The sequence below is a fragment of the Miscanthus floridulus genome, chromosome 5, assembly GCF_019320115.1.
Source record: "Miscanthus floridulus cultivar M001 chromosome 5, ASM1932011v1, whole genome shotgun sequence".
Lineage (NCBI taxonomy): Eukaryota > Viridiplantae > Streptophyta > Magnoliopsida > Poales > Poaceae > Miscanthus > Miscanthus floridulus.
In genome coordinates this window covers 132,018,585-132,038,740 of record NC_089584.1, presented here as the reverse complement: position 1 = coordinate 132,038,740, position 20,156 = coordinate 132,018,585, and the positions used below count along the sequence as shown (strand labels likewise).

Sequence of the window (20,156 nt, the reverse complement as noted above, 5' to 3'; positions counted from 1 at the left end):
GAAGGGGTCCCCTAAGCAACAACCAAAAAATCACTTAGACCCCGTCAAAACCAAGGCCAAGAGACAAACTATTGGCTAACCCCTAGCCTCGGACGGCCTACCGAATCTCCGCATCGCTCGAGGCCTCGCACGAGAGGCCTCAGACCAAGGTCTCGCACGCAAGGCCTCGGACGGGGAACTAATTCTCTGTCTCGCCTAAGGCCCCGCGTGTAAAGCCTCAGATGAGATGTTGATTCTCCATCTTGCTCGAGGCTGGCTTGGCAATAGCCCCATCGCCTCTGCTTTGGCCGATCTCCCCAACAGAGCGTCACGTCCAATTAATGCGACCAACCACTCTCGCGACGTCAGATGGACGATGGCTCGACACAGCAGAGTAGCCGATGAGATGGGAAGTCACATCAGCACCATACCGTCTAGGACATGATAGGGCAAGGGTTACCGGCTACTATGCTCGGTACTATGCCCATGACCAGTGCCCGTACTACATTGTGCTACCTAGCCCCTGCTCTAGGAACAACGCGGAGTGCGGAGTCAAGTCTAGGTTACTATAGCCTTGGAATCAGTGTACAGGACCAACTGCTCCCTCCATGCCTCGGCAGTCTACTTTAGGGTCTCGGTAACCTCAGGATTTGCGCCCATCGAGCCCCCCCACGATGGCTTGGCCTCGGCACCAACTGAGCCTTGGCTCTTCACGTGGTCAACACACAGCGACCAGCACATCGCACAGGATCAGATGTGACCGGCGCGTTGCTCCAGTACTTCAAAGGCAGGACCACTCCATCAACCATGCCGCCATAGTAATAGGCTATAGGGCTCGGACATGCTGCCTCTGTTTGCACGACGCCACGTAGCTAACACATGTGTCACCCCTGTCCCCCCTTCAACTATGAAAGGGAGGGATCGAGGCCATTTCTAAGAGAGAGACCTGAGCGCACGAGATAGATGAACACATATAGGAGGACAGACTCACTCTCATGCTCGCACACACCTAGGCATAGATGGGTTCATGAGGTAGACGAACACACGCTCGACACTCTATAACACGCACGCTTCCCCACTGTCTGAGATCAACATCTCAAGCAATCCACGTCGCTCCACGCAGAGACTTGGGACTAGCTCCTTCTCTCACCCTGCTTGTAACCCCCTACTACGAGCATTTTGGTGTAAGGAATACAAGATCGATCTCTTAGACTGGACGTAGGGTAGCCATTGCCTGAACTAGTATAAACCTTGTGTCTCTTTGCATCACCATCTGGGATTAGGGGCATGCAGTACATTTTTACTAGTTAGTCGAGGAACCGCTGGTCCAAAACACTAACAGTTGGTGACTTTATTCTTGAGCCCAGGTGCTCAAAGTTTGTTGTGGGGTTACAAACAGAATGGAGAAAGATGGGGGGTACAAGAGGTTTGGTCAGACTCTGGTCTAAAGGGCCGAGAGTGACGGGAGCTCCGTTATGTGCTAAGTGTTCAAACATTTGTTGTTTGTTGGGATCCTTGATTGTTTGGATCATGTGTGTTGTTTTAGTTGTTGTGGATTGATTTAATGTAAGTGAACTGAGGGATCTATTTGTTGGGAGAGAGCGCATCTCCTTTTATAGATGAAGGGGATGGCCTTACAAGCGAGAGAGAGAGAGAGAGAGAGTACACATGCTACTAAGTCTTGTTGCCCACACTGTTGGGTACAAGATGATGGTACGCGCCCATAACACTGTTATTGTCAGACGCATGTGGGAGGTTTTACCGTATTCACCATATATGGTAGATGATGATGCCCACAACACTATTGATGTCCAGAGGCATGTGGGGGAGACTTACTGTGTTTGTCTGGTATAGGAGTTGATGGTGCCCACAACACTGTAGGGCAAATATTGGTGCCCACAACACTGCTTAGGTTCTAACATGCCAGAAAGTTTGCAGGGTACCCTTCTGACAAGCCCTATTGGTATTGTCCTATAGTGTATAGGGTATAGTCCTTAGTATTACGGTTGACTTGAGTGCCCTACCTTACTTTCTTCGTTCGTTTCCTGGTCCCCACCAAGCGGGTGTCCTAGGTCGGTTGGTCCCAGTCAACTCTAATTGCGCCAGTTAGAGAGGAGCTATAAGCAGTGGTTCGGTGCATCCCCGGTCAGAGACATGGGTTGGAGTCAAAAGTGGTGTTTGGCTAGGCCTTTAGGTCAGAGAGGCCATCTAGAGGCGTGCCGGAGTCAGAAGCGAGTGTTGTTCCTCCTTAGCGAGGCCTTCTGGTCGGAGAGGTGGGCTGGAGTCGGAAGCGGGTGTCCTCGGTTAGGCCTTCTGGTCAGAGATTGGATCACCCCTCTGTCCTATCGTTTAGGTATTTGGGCTAGCCCATGAGTTGTGCATCATTCATAACATTGTCTACTAGGCCGAGCCTTTGTTGGGAAGCCGGTCCATGAGGGACCCCGGGTTTACGAACTCGACACCGGCCAAGAGCCCAGGCTCAACGCCACTCTCTTCCTTCACAAGATCAGGGATCTAGTCCTAACAACGGATACGGCACCCGATCTAGTTCATTCTCGACACTCCAGAGCACCAACACATGTGGCGGTGACTCACCTGTCCCAATTTCTTTAGGCTATCGCACCGCCTCTGGGATCTCCTATGGAGGACCCAAAAACCCATGCCACATTGAACAGGAGCACAATAATGATGACTTCGACTCGAACCTAGTCGGAGTCACCATCCACAATCTCGGCCAGGGCGGCACTGTCCTAGAACAATCGGACCACTCCGATGAGAACAATCAGCCCTATGATATGGGAACCGCCGAACTCATTAACATGATGGTTTCATGCCTCTCTCTCTATGACCGCTACCGGCCATGTGGGGTTAACCATACGGATGTTGATGATGATGATATCATCTCACATACACGTAATTGCTACCTCAGCACAAATGGTCACAAGGGGAACAAGTACATTACCCCTGAGCATTTCCCTCATGATTATTTCGAGTTTAATTATGCGGCACCTTACGAGACTAGCCAACAGACCCAACGGGATCTGATTCTGGATGAGCCAAAACATGCTGACAAGGACAAATAGGAGGCTCACTCAGGAATGCCTCGACAGTCGCCTCACTCCCTGGAGCATTGGCTCACGCCAAAAACCCCAACCAGCATCTTGCCTCATAATTCTATGGTTTTTCGCTTCGTCGGCTACACCGATGCCTCTAGAGGCACCTAGTTTGCCCAAGGAAGCAAAGCTAGAAGAGGAGACAAATGAGCCAGCGATAGGAAGGACCCCACAACCAGGGTCTAGAGCACCAATGGTGCACTAAACCTCGGGTCAACTCTGAGTAGGGGAGGGAAGAAGACAACAGGGCAAAACTGCTAGTGCTATTAATACGCACCAGCCGTTGTCCCCCCTTCTTTCTTTTTTAACAACAAAAAACATGGTTGCTATGCACAGAAGGATTTTATGCCTTAAACAGGCAAGGAAACACTTTCCTAAAGAATGGCTTGGGGGCTACATCCTGCGTGTTACGCAATGTCACCTCCCGAATAAAGCCATACTGTCTAGACGACACTCGACCCAATACACTCGGGAGCATTACACCGGCATGGCAATGCCAAAGTAGTCACAGTGATATAAGTGGGCACAACACTTAGGCATGTTATACTAACCTACCCAAGTGCTCAAGGGCTACTACTACAATATCACACAACTACTAGTCTGCAAAGTGAATTTTTTTTCAAGATAATATTTTACACAATAGCAAACCAACAGGACCCGACCTCAACGAGGAGTGTCCTTGATGACTTGCTCTATATTTACAACCACCGCAATGGCATTGGTGGTGACACCAAACTTGGCTATTCTACCTAAGTGCTCGGGGGCTACTACTATAATATCACACAACTACTAGTCTGCAAAGTGAAATTTTTTTCAAGATAATATTTTACACAATAGCAAACCAACAGGACCCCACCTCAACAAGGAGTGCCCTTGATGACTTGCTCTACATTTACAACCATCACAATGGCATTGGCAGTGACACAAAACTCAGCTATCAGCTGCTTAACGTCAATGTCCTCGGGCACTTTCGCCCGTAGTGGGAACCTAGGTTCTATCGCATGTAGGTCCACCTCTGGCTAAACACGAAGGTGAGCAGTAGCAAGGGCCACCATGGTCCCATGGTGAACGTCGTGTGCCGTTACATCCCCAATCCATGCAAGGAGGCTGAGGGCCTACTCGCAAAGACCTGACCCTGCTGGCCGCACTAGCTTGACGGTGGCCTCCATCGCCTTCCCCAATGCCACGTAGTGGTTACTATTGATTCGCACAATGGTAGCACCGCCACACACCCAGTTTGCCAACTCATCACGCAGATGAGTCACCTCCACCAGCTTGCTGGCTAACTCCTTGTTGGCTTGGCAAAGATCCACCGCCTCAGCCAAGATAGTACCTAGCTGCTCCTGTGTCGCTGGGAAACACGGAGGGTCAAGATCAAGACGATAAGCAATTCTACAAAGGAAGCAAAGAAGTTCAACTCACTGACGAGCTCGGTGTGGGTCGCCTTAACGGTGGCCCTGGCATCAGCCGCCTCCCTATCCATGGTGCCGAGCATGGTTTTGGCTACCATAAGGCACCCCTTCAGCTATTGCATCTCCCATCACCCATCCCGGAGGGATTGCCCGTCCACGACCAGCTGCCTCGCATGGTGTGGATGTCGTGCTCGTCTCCTTCGACCTCCTCCTCATCGGAGGAAGGTGAGGCTGATGGCAGCATGGCCTATGTTGCCAAGGGACGTGACGATGCCAAGGCCTCTCAGATGGTGGTGGGCCACAGCATTAAGCGCGTCGACAAGAAACCACTGCATCAAGAAATGTGTTAGATTCATCTTCAACGAAGTCGATAGCAGATCCATCCTTACTCAAACCCCATCAAGCCTAGACAGAAGGCCCAGGCAGAGGGAGGCACACCTCTCTCAGTGGGTCCCTCCTCGGACTCCTTCCGTCGGCGCTTCTCTTCGGCCATGGATAGAAGGCAAGATTTGGCAACTATAGAAGATGCGACAAGCTAGGGAAGGTGAGCGTGCAAAGGCTACTATGCAAGTGTACTAACTCTCTTTCCCAATTCCTCTATTTTATAGGCAGGGACACGCACGATCGATGGAATTCTAGCAGTCTCCATGAGTGAAAAGCGAGAGTTAAGGCCCGGCTATGCCTCCACGATCTCTGAGAGGCACAGTGTGGGGAGACGAGCCACCGAAACTGATGCGAAGGAACCCATCCACGTAATCGTGGAGGCCATGGGACCAAATGGTTAAAAATCTGATGCATCGTCACCCGAACCGGTGCAGGTGAGTGATCTGACACTCAGATCGGGTACTTGGCCTAGCTCACCCTCTTAGTAGGTGTAAACGGTAGCAATTCATTCGCTATCAACCCTACCCCTCTAAAGTCAGGGGGTATTCGGGAGGGCCACTAGTCTAGCTCTAAAACCTCTAGCACTCGGTGTCACGTAAATCTCCCAATACCCAGATGAGCTCGAAGTACCTTATTTCAGCGGATGTATGCCCCTTTGGGGGAAACTAGAAAACTGGTTGGCCCATGACTATAACCAAAGTACGAGCTCCTGAAATCTAGAAAAAAGAGTTTTATGACGTGCCCCCACTAGTCTGGCTTTGTCTTACCACTTTCTTTTAGTGAAGTGGACGTTCACTTGTTCTACCCATTATCAGCTCAAAGAGTAATACACGCAACTACCGACAGCTGCTTATGCGTTCGTTACTCACCCATAGTATTGCCCGCATTGGGATACTGTTATATTGGCCTTAGGGCTCTGGGACAACGTCCTTGTTCTTCCACTAAGAGAGGCTTACGACAATTCATACCACGTTGCTTAACGGGTCTCAAAGAAAAATGTGACATCCTTAGTGATTGATAACAAAACAACCTTCAATAGGTCACCCTAAAAATCAACTGACTTAGTGACGTGCGGGCGATGGAGGTGCACCTACCCCATCCTCATTATTGTTTTACAACTAGGACTTAATGATGTGCAACCACTATTTACACACCAAAATACGTCGGGAACCAACTTCTCGAGTACAATGGTATTTCTACCCTAACCTAGCATCCACGATGTCCGGGAAACTACGCTTCCGGTTATCGGGTACACCACCCGAATGCGGCGTTGACAACGTCCCGAGGGCTATGCCTAGGAAACTACGTTTCCTGATATGGGGTGAACCACCTGAGCCAGGCACTTATAGCTGCCAGGGGGCAACGTCCCTTGATGTACGGTGTACCACCACCGCACTCGATGCTTGAAGAAGATTCTTGATACCTGAGAAATACTCTTGGTACTCAAACGTCAATATACTTGCTCTCCAATACTTGGAATTATCTACTTGCACTCTCGAGACTTGGGCACCCGAAGATGCTCACTGTGTACTCATAGTACGCAGAACTTATAGGAGAGACAGCGATGTCCTGCGGGCTTGAAATTACGTGCTACCTTATCATTAAGTCCTACGGGGGCTACTGTTAGAGATTTGGGCCAGGGGTACCTGCACCGTCCATATATATGACCATCACTGACCTATCTGCCCACCAGCCGTCAAGGAGAGGCCCGCAAGGGCTAACACGGTCGACCAACGTAGTGATCAAGGCAAACCGAGACGGGCGTATTTAGACAATAGCAAGGATCAATCTGTTGTAACAAACTAGGAAACAATCGGTTAGCCCGATCGCCCTCTCTGTGACCCTATCTCTCTTGCCTATATAAAGGAGGGTAGGGACCTTAGACTCGGGATCTAATCTTCCACCTATTCCATCTACCTCGTAGCTAGGAGCAGCGGACCCTGTAATTGAGCATACGAATACAAGAGCAGCAACACCACTAGAGTAGGGATTAGAGTGTACCACGCCCCGAACCAGTATAAATCCTTGTGTCTCGTGTGTCACCATCTGATTCCGTCTACGTGATCACGTTCCTGGATATTGCTAGAGCAAAATAATCCGACAATGTTGTTATCTCCATAGTAAGAGTACACCAAACACACCCATTGGTAGAGTTGTGACAGCTAGCGCGTGATGGTGTAGGCTAGTACCATGGCCCCAGTGAGCTCGAATCCCCGGAGGGCTATCACACTTTCTTGAAGGGCATTCACCACACATGTGCCTAGAGGGGTCACACCGTCACACTCCGGGTGTCCCAGGGCAAGGTGGGTGATGTTGGTATGCATGTTTCATTGAGGCCACTATGGTCCTCGACGTAGGCCCAGTCCTTCCATGAAGTGTCGAGCTAGAGGGAAAGAAACTCATGGGCGGCGGCGGTGTAGAGCCACAGGTAGCAATTGTTGGTCGCGTTCAATGTCGGGCACATATGATAGGCGTAGTAGTAGTGAAACAGCTTGTGACAAGCCCCAATACCAACTTAGGTAGGCAAACTTCAAGAGGACCACCAAATTGGACATAAGATGGGTGATAGGATGTCGTAGTGCTGTGGCAAGGCGGATAGGGAGCCTAAGTACGGCGGCACCATATACTAGCTGCTAGAAAGAATGTGAAGATTATTAGTATTTATAGTATGCCACGTAATATATTCCGATAGCATATATTAATTTGATGTACTGTAATAAATATTGATACTATTTTTTTTCTACCTAAGTACTTCCTCCGTTCACATATATCGAGAAAAGTTAGCATATACAATAAAAAGACGCGTACATCCTTACTCTTTTTATTTTCTATATATGTGTTAGTTAGACAAAAAAACAAATAATTTGTACCTATACATTCTGACATCCTGCCATTTTATTGCATAATAGTAAATTGCCTAGATACAGATACAAGTACCGGATATCGTGGATACGCCATTGTTAAAAAATTAATGACACGGAGATACCGCTAATATATTTTAATAATGTATTTAGTAAATAAAAAATAAACCAATAGCAAGTTTAGTGAGTTGAATATATGTTTATTTATAGGGAGGTCTATTTAAGGCCAGTCTCACTAGAGTGTCTCGGGAGTTTTATGGGATACGACACGGGTTTTATGAGATACGACAAAAATCACTGTTTTGCATCTATCAGAGAAGAGAGAATATTGGAGTTTCGTGGTAAAAAAAAAAAACGAATCGGCGCTGTTTCCCACGACTAGGAAACCGCGTGTCGGCGTGTGCATAAAGACCGTGGCCTTTGCACAGTGAGCTCTCGGACCCGCGGCGGTGGAGCGGGTCCGTGACGAGGCCGGGGAAGAGGGGCCGGGCGCCGTGACGAGGCCGTGGAAGCAGGGGCCGGGCGCTGCGGCTGTGGAGCGGGTCCGTGATGAGACCGTGGAAGCAGGGGCCGCCGCGGCTTGGGGCCAGAGCCGCCGATGCCTCCGCTTCGTCGGGGAAGCCAGGGCCGGGCGCCGCGGCCACCCGCAGCTTGGGGCCATGGCTGCTAGCTCCTCCACTGCACGGTCTGCTCGCTGGGGAAGATGGCTTCCTGTTGAAATTGCTCAATCCAATCTTAGGGAAAAGGATGAGAAGCTCAAGGCGCGTTTGTGGATTTAAGGAATTGAAGACAGGTAGAGCAGGTTTAGAGAATTTGGCCGGCGCATTGGTTGCTGCGTTGGCAGAGGAAGGAGATAGCGATGAAATTGGAGTCGAGATGGCTACAAATCTGATCAGATTAGCTGCACCTCTGGTCGTACTAGTCTGTAGATACAGCTGCATAGCTACAGTGACACTGGCACTCTGCTGTTTTGCTGTAGGCCTGCAGCCACTTGTTGGCGTTGCTGAAGCGAGCGGTGCAGTACATAGTTAACAAGATACGATCGATCACAGCGCATTATAAGAATTAAATGTTGTAACTAGTCTATAAAATAGTAAAATATAAACGTGCACCGAGAGAGTATTTTATTCCCAGTTATTACGTGTTGAAAACAGTGGGATGAAATCTCTCATTAAGACCGGCCTAAGTGAGAGAACTCGTATATACATGCAAAAGATATACACAAAGAATAAGAAGATCAAGAGATGCGCATCATGTACATTAATAAACAACAAACATGCTAGTTCGTATGAATGATTTAACAAAAACATGCTAGACCATCCAACGAGACAACGACGTCCGGCCATGGGCACCAGGTGGGCGGCATTCTGTAGCAGCGATGCCATGACATGATCGAAGAATAAAAGATGCCAAATGCCCAGATCAGACTCGCGAGCAGAAGATGGAGCTCATCAGGCCATCGTCCATCGGTCGCTTGGATGTGCGCGAGACAACTGGTGGCGGCGCGTTCGAAGCTGTGCGTCGGGGAGGGAATCGAAGGGGTCGGCCAGTGATGCGACCTACTCCGTACGTGGGAGGAGTGGGCCTGGGCTGGGAACGCCTGGCCGCAGCCCGTACTGCAGCCGCGTCCGATACGCGTATCAGAGCCGATACGTGTCTGATTTCTCAGATACACTTGGAATACGTATCCAGGACGTATGTGATACGCGATACCCTACCCTTCTGAAGTATCCGCGCATCTTATCTTTGTAGAATACTTATATAAAATAGAATTGTAATTGTTTTTTACGACTTTTTTTGTGTGTAGTTCTTCCATCACATCTGGAAGTTCACGTGGACCGTTGCTCAACCGCTCGTCTTGCCGCACGCACCAACAAACGTGAACGCTGGCCTCTGTAAAGTGGGCCCAAACATCGGATCTCCTGGTCCCGGTCCCGCTTCGCGAGTCGCTTGCTGTAAGCCCGAGCCCGACGACGTCAACGTGGCCCCGACATCCATGCCCCACCCGCGCGCCACTTACGCGAAGGTCACTTCAACTACAAGAACGTAATCGTCGAGGGAACCAGGAAAGCGCTCTTTGCATCTCCCTCGGTCCGTCCACGGTGTGAATCGCGTGCTCCGCCGAACCTCGGAATAGCCGCCCGAACTGCTTGATAACTCCCACCACACCGGTCGTCTCTCCGCGCCGGCGAGGTGGCCTCGAGGAGCTCGCGACGTTGACCAGGGCGTGCGTCCGGCCGCATCTTGTCCTCCTTCCTCACGGAGCGGAGCGCCGCTCCCAAATCGCAGAACCCGAAGGCCTCAAGGCGGGCGTAGCGATTAGCGAAGGATGTCGGAGGCCGTCGCCGGGGGCGAGTCGGCCGTCGAGCTGCTGCTCCGCGCGGCGGCGATGGTGCCCGCGGAGCGCTACGCGCTGGCCGCCATCATCGTCGTGTCCGTCTTTCTGTACTGCTTCCTCGAGCTCCACGTCATCGGCGACATCCTCCGCGGCTTCCGGGGCGGCCGCGTCGAGCTCACCTTCCACCCCACCTCGGAGATCTACCACTGCGTCGCGTCCAAGTGCCGCTCGCTCCACGGCAGGTATGGCTATGGGGCTCTCTAGGCCTGATCATCGTAGTGTAGCGGTATTACCAGCATTGGGCGTGTTTGTCAACTGTGATGGAATTTGCAATGTGGCGTTCTGAATCATGCGACGTATTGTTTCCATTGTGTGATGATCAGTTTAAAAGTTGGGAGTGATGATGGATTTGTGGTGTAATTATGCAGGTATCTGGCGACGCCATGGCTGGCGAGCCCGCATTTGCAGACATTGTTCCTGGGCATCTACGGAATGCCACCTTCATTCACGTACAAAAGGTTATATTCGTTACCCAGGAGAGAGTTACATTCTGCAATCTTCCCTTATTCACCCTAGCCATTTAGATGTACAGTGGACACTATCAATAGTTTGTTCTTTCAAGTATGGTTAGCATCGCATGACCATATATTGCAATATAATTATATTTGTTTACGAAATTGACACGATCTTCAGTATGACACTTTGCCCAGCATTTTTTTTAAAAAAATATATGAATCCTACAAATAAAGGATTATATAGTATGAAAGTATCTTTTACCATGAATCTAGTAACATCGACCATGCGCTGTCATGGTGAAAGCTAAAAAGTTTGACAAAACAAGAATCATAAAAGGTACATATTTGAAATCGGAGTAAGATCTAATGTCAATAAGTCCATGATGCTTCTATTTTTCTGTGGAGTGGTATATGCATGTCTCAATAAGCTTTCATGAGCGGCTTGAGCGCTGCAAGAATTTCTGGGCATTCTTGCCAGCCTCTTTTCAATTCCATGGATGAATTCCTCGACATGTCAAGATCATTTTGGTCACTCCATTGGTGTTCAGGGAAATTTAGAGTTTCATAATTCAATATGGACCTTGCATGAAAGGAAAGAAAAAGAAAGAAAGAAAGCTGAATAGCAATAGTTTGCATTTCACCATTTCTTATTGAAACTAATTGTGTGCTTCCTGACAAGGAGCACAATAGAACTGATTTTCTGTAGTTTAAGCCCCCTTAACTAAATTCTTCAGGATCTATGCTTATTTTTTAGTGGAGTGAACAAAAATTCTTTTCTTGCTTTCTTAGTTGGCAGTGCACTGATTAAAATCTCTGCACTGCAGACAGTTGTACACAGTTCGTGATGGTGGAACCATTGCTTTGGATTGGCTGCTCGCATCTGATTTGGAAGGTAGAGAGACCCATATTTTGTGTAATATCTATATGGCATGATGGTATTGTCTGACCTCTTCAGTTATTTTGCAGTTGCGGACGGATTCATTTCTAAAGATGCTTCAACACCCCTTGTAGTTGTGGTTCCTGGATTAACTAGTGATTCTGCTGCTGCTGTTAGTTTCTATCTTATTTTCTGATGTTGACTTATTTCTGTATTGTATTTGCATATTTGAAGAGCTCTTTGTATTTCTGTTGTATAACTTATTTCTAAATTTGCTAGTCATTCTAAAGATGTAATCACTTGCTGCAGTATGCAAAACACTTGGTTTATTCCATGGCAAGCAAAGGATGGAATGTTGTTGTATGCAACCACAGGGGTCTTGGTGGTGTGTCCATTACTGTAAGTTATCTAACTGAAACAGCAAGTACTTAAAATTCAGTTACTATACCATTTAAACTTTCTTGAACACTCATGATCTCTGTTTGGGTTCAGATTGTAATGCTCAATGTTTTTGCCCAAGATCTGTGGCTCTTGTTAGCCATATATCTGATTGCCATCAATGATGGTGCAAAATGATAAAATCCACGTCAAGTTATAAGTTGTCTGTTTACACTGCATCATGTTTCTGAGACACCAAACGATTTTTTCAGTATCCATCGCCACTGAGTTTGTAATTTTTATTTCCTTTGGCAGTCAGATTGCTTCTATAATGGTGGTTGGACAGAAGATGTCCGAGAGGTCATTAAATACCTGCATGACAGATATCCGAAAACCCCACTGTTTTGCATTGGTACAAGCATAGGTGCCAATATTGTGGTATGCATGTTTCTCCTTGGCATAATCTTAATTTTTTTTCCAATGTGCATGTTTCATTATTTCATATTCTGACGGCTGCCATTTCCTGCTACCTAATGTGGAAAAGTGTTAGTTGCAGGTTATTTGTACTGTTAGCTAAAATTTGCACAAGGTTACTTTTTTTTATGGATGGTAGTATAAAAAGAGTCATGCATGTACAAGCTTAAGTTTAAGTTCGACTCGGGTTTTCAATTGTGATTTGTTTTCTAACTAGGCCAAGGTCAGAATGAACTTAATTATTTTTACAAGAAACTAGGTGACACAGTCCATTCTTCAAAGTCTTCCTTTGCATATATTAAATTATGTGAAGATTTTTTAAGAAGTACCAAATCAGTTAGAATTGTTCTGGACTTATCCACTGTTTCTGCAATTCAACCACACTTTAGTAAAGCAGTGGGTTTTACTGAAATTAGGTGAAGGTTCATGAAACCAAGCCCAGCCCTATTCATCAACCTGCTTAGTCTTCCTCTTTACTTTCTTTGAGCTCACTCCACTGTTTTAGCCTTGTCGTTGAGTAATTTTGGCTGGGTTTTGATCTGTACCTGGTACTCCATTCGCATTCACTATTGGTGGTCAGTCATCTGATAGTCATGGTCAGACTTGATCATTATTCCAATTCCTCCCCCAACCAATAAGAATTTTGACAGTGCATAAGTTGATTTCAGAACATGATACAAACAATACATATTTATTCCACATCTTTGTACAGGTCAAGTATCTTGGAGAAGGAGAGAATACTCCTGTAGCTGGTGCAGTATCTATTTGTTCTCCATGGGATCTGTTGGTTAGTTGCTCGATCGTTATTCACTCGGAAAACTTGAATGCTTATAATGTAGAATCTTTTATTAAGTTGTGTCTTAAGAACTTCAGTTCACTTTTGCACTGCTCCAAATGTGGAAATGCTTAAATGGCTTAGATCTTGTTCAGTTTCTTTTTCCAACTGTTCCTAGCCTTGCTGGTGGTCCATGTCTGCTTGCTAGAGAATAATGGTCCATTTGGCTCTCCCTCAAAAAGCAAGGAAATTCTTGTTGCCGTGCTCAAGAAAGCTAGACAAAGGAACCAAGCATGCTTTTTTTGTCAATGTATTACAACTCATTGTGGTACTTACCCATGGATTCATCTTGAGTGTTCATCCAAGTTTCGATTCACTGGAAATTTAGGTTGTCACACTTGAAAAGGTATTTTGGCTCTAGTAGTTCTTAATACATGTTCTATAAAAATGTTTCTTGATATATTAACCAATTGTATCCTTGTCCTTATTACTGGCAACAATTCTCTGTAACAAAGCTTATGCAGTTGTCTGAACAGCAGAGTGCCATAACACCAAACTGGCCCTTATCCTCACTATGTTTTCTCATTTCACTTCAATTTTGTAGATAGGTGACAGATTTATTTCCCGCAAGCTTGTGCAGCGTATTTACGACAAAGGACTTGCAATTGGTCTGAAGGGCTATGCAAAATTGTAAGCTTTCCTCACTAAACTGAGTATACTCTACACATTTATACGAGACTCTTTACTTTTATTCTACAGAATCACCACATCTTAAAAGGTACACTGGAATCTGGAAACTTTAGTTGTTAACAATGTAAAAGTGACTGGACCGTAGTTTTATAGAGCGATGTACAAGTGAATGCGATAATATTTCCATGATCAAAGTATTTGTGGATGCTTGGACTACTCAAATGTAGTGATTCTAATATCTGTCTGGAGCTTGAAATTGAACATATCTAAGAGTGGTCTTAAATGCTTTCTGCTTGTTTAGTTTAATTTTTCCTCAAACAGACTAACCTGCATGCGAGCTGTGTATCATTATATTAACTAAAGAAGAATAAAATGGTAGGAGCTCTTACAGACACACAGACACCCACGCCCGAAGTTTCTTAGGTTACATGGGCACGCTTGACTATAAAAAAAAGAGAGCTCGACCTAAGCACCTAACCGCCTCCTGGCACTAGAGCATCCAGGTAGGAAATACAACGAGTCCCAGCCATACAAAAACTACATCTCCTTGCTGGTGAGCAAAAAAGCTCCAGCTACATTTGGTGGAGCTCCATCAAAGACACATCAGTTGCGATGATTCCAAAGTGACCATGCCCCTAAGACAACGAGGAAATTAAGGCCTTGCCATGCCTGGACGTCGACCATATCATTAGCTCTAGACACACCAGTCACCAAAGGGCGTCTCCCCAGGCTGCGGTGGAAGGGCCTGCAGGCTGAATCAGAACTGTCATGCAAAAACACTGGTGACGAGCAGATGATGGATAAACTCTTCAGCCTGATCACAGTGTGGGCATCGAGGATGGTGTATTAGACCCCATCGTGCAAGTCGATCAGCAGTCCAGCACATGTTATGTGCAACCAGCCACATGAAGAAATGGCATTTGTGTGTTGCCCGTGATTTCCCTATTGGATCCCATTGCCTAAACAGGACAGCACCCTGAATAGGCCCTCATAAACCACAACTTAGCTGAGTATTCTCCTGAAACTGAGAGGCGCTAGATATGTGTGTCCTCCATTCCTGGCTGCATGAATTACTTGTGTTAACTGTTTTCTATCCTTTGCTTGCTGCTGCTTTCACTATGGTAAAATTTCTTGCACAGCAATCGGAGGCATTATGACAATATAACTGCATTCTGCCTTCTAGGAATGGAGATTCCACTTAAATGCACAAAATCTTTGGTGGATGCAATCCACCCACCTAGCACTGTCACAATAATAAGAGCATGATCACTATTCACTCTTGAGGAAGCATTAACCTTTGCCTTTTGCAGACATCAACCTATCTTGGCCCGACTTGCAAACTGGGAAGGTATTAAAAAGGTTTGACTCTCTCTCCTGCAATCTTTGTTGGTACCAAACTGTGTATGTTTATATAGTATTTACAGTTTTTTTTTAATAAATCCCAACCTCTTTATCTTTTTTTTAGAAAAAGAAAAGGTAGACCAGTTCCATGCCCTCGTAATTAGTTTTTGTGGTTTGCTAGTTTGTGTTATGAAAAGGATAATCTTCAAGCTGCCAATTGTTTGACTAATTATGTAGCCTTTTGAATTCCTAGATTAGAGAAATTTGATGTTTCTATTGATGGGCTCTTCATGAGTTCATATGATATCCCACTGTTTATTTTTCTTTTCTCTCTAATTTGGTAGTCACGGTCTATCCGGGAGTTTGACCACCATGCTACTTGTGTTATCGCAAGATATGAGGTACCCTCAATCATATGGTTTCTATATGGCATTCACTTCTCTATTATAAACAGATAATATTTCAAGTACTGCTGTAACAGCTGATAATGTTGAAAAATCTGAATATGTCTGATCGTGTGCAGTGATCTTTTTTTCCCCCTTACAGACAGTGGATACCTACTATCGCCGGTGCAGCAGTGCTAGTTACGTTGGAAATGTCTCAGTTCCCTTGCTTTGTATCAATGCTTTGGATGATCCCCTTTGCACAAGGGAGGCTATTCCTTGGGATGAATGCAGGTGAATTTTTCTTGTCAAATCATGCTCCTCATTCTGAACAGTTCTGTTTAAGAATTAATCTTTAACCACTAGGATCTTTATTTGATTTATGGTCCATAAGAATATATTAATCAGAAGCGTCTTGATTTGATTTAGGGCCAATAAGAACATTGTTTTAGCAACTACTCCGAATGGTGGTCATCTTGCATTCTTTCAAGGACTAACTGCTCGAAGACTATGGTATGTCTTCTATAAATCTGAAAGTTATGTGATGTCAACATTGGGCATTACAGCATATATATCTGTTTTTTTTTTTTTTGAATCGGAGGTAAACCCCATTTCCATTATTACTAACGGAAAATATATATCTTCTGTTAATGGATAATCTGAATTTGATGTCATCTGATATATTTTGTAGGTGGGTTGGAGCTACTTCTGAGTTCCTTTCTGCTCTTCACAACAGCTCCTACATGCATAGGCAGAAGGTGTGCAGGGCACTAACTCATCAATGAAATTTGCCATCTTAAATGCTCAGCTTTTCTGTATGTTGACTAAAATATTTCGTTTCATGATTAAATACAGGCAAATGATCATGTTTTGCACTCTTCTTTGGAATCCTCCATTGATAAGAGTCCGTATGTTAATCTCATGGAAGATGGAATGGTAGCTGCAGTAACAAAAGATGGCCCCGGCAGTGATGGCTCACCTTCGAACCATGCAGTTGATGAAGAACAATTAAGTAACGAGGTGGGCGGTAGACGACAGAATGTGGTATCTGCGTTGAACCACAATGAAAAGGCCAGTGGAGTGGGGAACGAAAGCCCTGCAGGGCCAACAAAACAGCAAGGTGATGACATCTACGGCAATAAGCTTCATGAGATCATTGCTCCTGTCAAGAGATCTATAAACCAACTGACTCGATACCAAGGGAGGTCAGTGTGGTTGCTTGCCTACATTGCTTTTGTGACATCATGGCCGTTCCTTGGCTCCCTAGCTTTCATCACCTTTCGGAAAAAGTTCAGGAATCCGTTGCGAGCTAAATGAACCCTACTTGTATTTATATCATTATACAATGCAATACCCTTGAAGTACGAAGGCCATTTATTTCCGGGTCGTCACAGCTCCTGTATACAGTATCATCACCAGCGAACAATGGGACGCCTGGATAAACTGATACAGTACTTTGTAATATATTTACAACCATGCATGAGATTATGAGAAGCATCTATGCCATCGTTACTAATAAGTAAAATCTGCCTTGATTTGCTGTTTGGATTGTGTCGAGCGTAACCTTTTTTTTAATCAAAAGGATGTGAGACTTGTGGTGGATAGTAGGCGGTAAAAAACTGTCAGATAGCTGAGGCGGGAATTTTTTTTTTTTTGGGGGGGGGGGGGGGGGGGGGGGGGGGGGCATGGGCATGCTAGTGTGTGGTGCAGCAGGAAAGGTGCCAGAAGTATCTTTTGATGTGGTAACAGCAACCCTTTCAAATCTACAATGATTTTCTTGTAAATGTTTGCTGCTTGGTACGTGCACGTTTCTGTGCCACTGGAATCTCTCTCGCCTTTTCCCTATGTCACTATGGTGCTGTGTCTTGCACGCATATGTGCCTTGGATTCCTGTTAAGAAGTTAATTCTTCCCCTGTGATGGCCAACCTTTAATTTTGAATACGTTTGAGAGATCAGCTTGATCAGTCTTTGCAGGATAAGTCTTTCATATTTATTTGTGGGTTACGCAAGTCAGTTGGACTTTCTCTAGACCGTTGCTCACCTACTGATTCGCTGTCTTCCTCTGGATATTATTTCACCCTTGCAATTTGCGCTACTTTTCAAAATATTGTCAAATTCTGTGGTCAACCATAATCCATGATGGCAATTGTCCTGCTCTGGATAATAATAAAAAAAGGCCCACGATGCTGACACCATAGCTCGAATTGTCAAGTGTAAACGTGCAAGATCACACGTTGCGTTTTGCAATCTTGAAGTGAGAGAAGGGGTAATGGGGTGGGGCCCCTGGCCACCCGGTACTGATTTGGACTGCTGGAGGAGCAGAGCCCGGTATTCTTTCTGTGGATCTGTTTTGTTTTGTCCCTCTGTGTGACCTCACTGGTGATGTCAAATGGTTGCGGCTTGGTGCGGTTCTTCTAGGGCCGTGGCCGTTGTGGTGCACGCTGTGCCGTCGTGGGGATTGGGCAGCGTGATCTGCACCCGTTGCTTTCGCAGCCGTAGCCCTTGTTTAGTTCCATCCCAACTTCTAAAAAGTTGTTATAGTATCTGTCACATCGAATGTTTGCGGCTTATACATAGAGCATTAAATGTAGACGAAAAGAAAAACTAATTGCACAGTTTGGTGGAAAATTGCGAGACGAACATTTTGAGCCTAATTAGTCCATATTTAAACACTATTTGCCAAATAAAAATGAACGTGTTACATTAACCCAAAATCCAAATTCCTAAAACAAAACAAGGGCTTAGGTTTCAGCTCCAGCTCCGGGAAAAGTTCATTCTTATCTCTTGTGGAGCATGAGTGCATGCCATGCATGGCAAGCGTTCATGACACTTGTCAGAGCCTGGGAACTACCAGGACAGGGGAATTCCACGTGAAACAACACATTAATTAATTACGTATATATATCCTACTGAATCTCACGAATTTGCCGCTTCCTGATGAGGAATTCGGAATGGTCCTACTCGATCTGACGTTAGCTATACGGGTGTGGCATACTCATTTGTCGTGTATTACAGTGCATTCTAGTAACTTTAAGATAAAATAAAAAAGAACATAAAAGACGTATATATCTTTATTTTATTTTCGAATCCGACGTTACCATCAACGTGATTAGTGATAATTGGTTGAGAAATGAAAAATATTTAATATAAACTGATTTTTATCCTCTACAATGCATTATATTTGAGAATAAATTTTGAATGCTAAAATACACTATGTTACAGGACGGAGAGAATATGACAGAACGAGCAGAGTTGATTCAGTGACCACCTATTGCACTTAATTAGTGCTTTGTCAAGCAGAGTTAGCATAGTGCTATTGATCATTTATGGTGTCGGGTATAATAGTAGGGATACCAAAAACAAGAAAGTCAGCGCCCACGCTGATTTCTTCGGATGGATCAAGACGTATTAAAAGGTCTCGCTCGACCACAAGACCGCGGGCTCCGTCTCGCCGGACCCCTTGGTTACGGGCTCCTTCTCGCCCGACTCCAAGGCCGCGGGCTCCGTCTCGCCCGACCTCGAGGCCACGGGCTCCGTCTCGTCCGACCCCTTGGGTGCGGGCTCCGTCTCACCTGACCCCAAGGTCGTGGTTTTTGTCTCGCTCAAGGTCGTAGGCTCCGTCTCGCCCGACCCTAAGGACGCGGTTTTCATCTTGTCCGACGGGAACCCATACCGTCGCCAACCACTCCAGGTCCAAGCATATGGGCCTGGCTCAAAACTCTGACATTAGAAAAGAGACTGGCACGCCTCGACGTAACCCGTGGCCATGGCGGACCATACCTGGGTATTCATATCAAGAACAATGTCAGACGTGCCGGTGCTGTTCTGCCTAACCCTCGTATGGACGCTGACAGGCGCGTTAGTTCACCACGACGTCCGTTGAGACGGAGTAGAATGCCATGACCGATAGATGATGCCTACGCATGGCACCAGTGATGAACAGGGCCACGACGTGGAGCTGTCCCTGTTGACATCTACAGGATCGGCAGGACCCGCATGAAGGAGAAGGAGGACCCGGCGACCCTAGAAGCCTTTTCTCTCTCTCTCTCTCTCTCTCTCTCTCTCTCTCTCTCTCTCTCTCTCTCTCGTTCCTCTCCTCTTCCTCCATTGTAACCCGCGCTTTCCCTTCGCCTATAAAAGAGGAAGCAGGGCGTCCCATGAATGGAGGGGGGAGGAAGATCCAGACGAAATCAGAACACAAGAGCACGACACGAGTACACGGCTGAGCAGCAAGCGAGCTCTCAGCACCCATTCACTCCTTCCACCAGAGACCTAGGATCCTCTCCCTCTCTCGCTTGTTTGTAACCCCTACTACAAACCAAGTGCCGGTAACATGAGTAACAGTGAACTGGACGTAGGGACGTTCCGCCCGAACCAGTATAAACCCTTGTATCCTCCGAGCACACCATCCGAGCCAGATGCGTAAATATAAATTTACTCGTCGGTTGTCCAAAAACACCGAGAGTTGGCGCTCCAGGTAGGGGCTTTTTGCGCATCTCGACGTCCATACCAGGCCTCAGATGGCTAGTCACGGCGTCAGCTGGGTCCTGAGCGCGCACATGCGCTTCGAGAACCTAGACTTTATCGTCATGACGGAGGAAGAGTTGGTGCGGTCTCCCATCGCCGTCCAACCTC

At 46.4% G+C, this 20,156-nt stretch overlaps 1 protein-coding gene across 2 annotated transcripts; it reads left to right on the top strand.

Annotated features, from left to right (window-relative positions):
* Positions 1–9,806: 9,806 nt before the first annotated feature.
* On the top strand, positions 9,807–17,045 carry LOC136453646 (embryogenesis-associated protein EMB8-like). Of its 2 annotated transcripts, XM_066454204.1 has the most exons (14): positions 9,808–10,329; positions 10,516–10,605; positions 11,427–11,494; positions 11,569–11,651; positions 11,789–11,878; positions 12,173–12,295; positions 13,044–13,118; positions 13,711–13,796; positions 15,107–15,155; positions 15,482–15,538; positions 15,684–15,814; positions 15,950–16,033; positions 16,212–16,278; positions 16,376–17,043. In XM_066454204.1, exons 1-14 carry the CDS (start codon positions 10,079–10,081, stop codon positions 16,835–16,837), a joined length of 1,716 nt encoding a protein of 571 aa, XP_066310301.1. In that variant the 5' UTR covers positions 9,808–10,078; the 3' UTR covers positions 16,838–17,043. The 2 variants fall into 2 exon arrangements, with proteins under 2 accessions (XP_066310302.1, XP_066310301.1); XM_066454205.1 differs by lacking the exon at positions 15,482–15,538 and having other exon boundaries at positions 9,807–10,329; positions 16,376–17,045.
* Positions 17,046–20,156: the final 3,111 nt, after the last annotated feature.

Bases quoted from the DNA above. Each gene is read 5' to 3' on its own strand.
- LOC136453646 (XM_066454204.1), top strand. From the start codon at position 10,079: ATGTCGGAGGCCGTCGCCGGGGGCGAGTCGGCCGTCGAGCTGCTGCTC. The intron at 10,330-10,515 runs GTATGGCTATGG...GTAATTATGCAG, and splicing joins TGCCGCTCGCTCCACGGCAG to GTATCTGGCGACGCCATGGC. The intron at 16,279-16,375 runs GTGTGCAGGGCA...GATTAAATACAG, and splicing joins CCTACATGCATAGGCAGAAG to GCAAATGATCATGTTTTGCA.